General features: G+C 55.7%; 1 protein-coding gene across 1 annotated transcript in view; it reads left to right on the top strand.

Moving 5' to 3' along the window:
• Positions 1–184: 184 nt before the first annotated feature.
• PCDH10 (protocadherin 10) overlaps positions 185–1,854 on the top strand; it is a 13,666-nt gene continuing 11,996 nt past the window's right edge. The window contains exons 1-2 of the mRNA XM_009891430.1: positions 185–679; positions 1,531–1,851. Of these exons, the coding sequence (XP_009889732.1) occupies positions 185–679; positions 1,531–1,851 (816 nt within the window). The remainder of the gene's footprint in view (positions 680–1,530; positions 1,852–1,854) is intronic.

Raw genomic sequence — 1,854 nt, 5'->3', positions numbered from 1 at the left:
AGGCGCGGACACACACACACGCGCGCACACACAGACAGACACCCGCACACACACGGACAGACAGACACGCACAGGCACACGCACCGTACTGTGTGTTTTCGGAGGAGGAGGTGGTGGCGGTGGCTTTGGGAAGAGGAGGAAGAGGTGGCGTTGGGGAGGGGGGGATCTCTTTTCCCCTTTGGAGATGATCGTGCTATTCCTCTTCGCCGCGCTCTGGCTGGTGGAGGGGGCCCTTTGCCAGCTCCATTACACGGTGCAGGAAGAGCAGGAGCATGGCACGTTCGTGGGGAATATCGCCGAGGACCTGGGCTTGGACATTACAAAACTTTCGGCTCGCCGCTTCCAGACGGCGCCCATCTCCCGCAGCCCTTACCTGGAGCTCAACCTGGAGACCGGGGTGCTCTACGTGAATGAGAAGATCGACCGGGAGCAGATCTGCAAGCAGAGCCCCTCCTGCCTGCTGCACCTGGAGGTCTTCCTGGAGAACCCCCTGGAGCTGTTCCGGGTGGAGATCGAGGTGCTGGACATCAACGACAACCCGCCCTCCTTCCCGGAGCCCGACCTGACGGTGGAGATCTCGGAGAGCGCCACGCCGGGCACCCGCTTCCCCCTGGAGAGCGCCTTCGACCCCGACGTGGGCACCAACTCCCTGCGCACCTACGAGGGTTTTCACTGTCGGGTCCAGGCATCTTCTGATTTCCTTCATTTACTTCCAAGAGGATACCTCAGACATCCCTCTCCCTCAGCTCCTTTTGGAGTGTAATGTTTACTAAGCTGCGTCATGCATCAGTGCAGCGGTGTCTTCTGGTTTTGTGAAGTGTCGTCCTTTGCGCGGTGACTATTTGTGTCAGTTCATCACTCTGGTGCCAGCCTGTCCCTCAGAGAATATTTCTTCCTCCCTCTTCTCTGTGCAACAGGAGTCGACCTGCCTCCCTGGTTTTGCCTTTTTCTGCCTCTTCCCAGTACCCAGTGTGGGGATGCTCTCTGCATTTCACCGTCCCAGTACACAAAATTTCTTGTGGAAATAGTAAAGGCTGTGCACCGTATTTACTTATCAAAGGCAATCAGCAATTGAACAACTTCTATAGCAAAATCCTTCCCCAAAGAATGAACCTTTTTGCTTGCTATAGCTCAAGTTCCTGCATTTGAAGTCTTATATCCCAGCTAAACCTCAACTAAACTGCCAGAGTTTGCAAATAACTACACAGCCCAGCACGCTGAGCGTCTGACTCTTACAGGGATAAAACTCCAGTGACGCAGGGGCACGTACCTGTGTCATGCTGAGGAGTTGTTCCACTTCGAAGATGTATTCCCTTGAAAAGCTGAAATGTCCCTTGGAAAACAGTCACAAAAATAAAGTGCAGGTGGGTTGTAAATTCAGACGTAATGAGCAGAACCTTCCATTAAAACAGCCAGTTTTCTCCTGAAGAAATTGGCTGCTCATGTCCTGGACAGGTGTACGCTTTGCTGGGTAAAAAACTGGCTGGATGGCTGTGCCCAGAGAGTGGTGGTAAACGGAGTTAAAACCAGCCGCCGCTCAGCACCACCAAGTCCATCCAGGTGCGGGTGAGCGACGTGAACGACAACGCGCCGCGCTTCAGCCAGCCCGTCTACCAGGTCTACGTGAGCGAGAACAACGTGCCCGGCGCCTACATCTACGCCGTCAGCGCCACCGACCGGGACCAGGGCGCCAACGCCCAGCTCGCCTACTCCATCCTGGAGAGCCAGATCCAGGGCATGTCCGTCTTCACCTACGTCTCCATCAACTCCGAGAACGGCTTCCTCTACGCCCTGCGCTCCTTCGACTACGAGCAGCTCAAGGAGTTCAGCTTCCAGGTGGAGGCCCGCGACGCC

Source organism: Charadrius vociferus, unplaced genomic scaffold, assembly GCF_000708025.1.
Source record: "Charadrius vociferus isolate BGI_N301 unplaced genomic scaffold, ASM70802v2 scaffold159, whole genome shotgun sequence".
Taxonomy (NCBI): domain Eukaryota; kingdom Metazoa; phylum Chordata; class Aves; order Charadriiformes; family Charadriidae; genus Charadrius; species Charadrius vociferus.
This window is presented reverse-complemented; position numbering and strand designations above follow the sequence as displayed.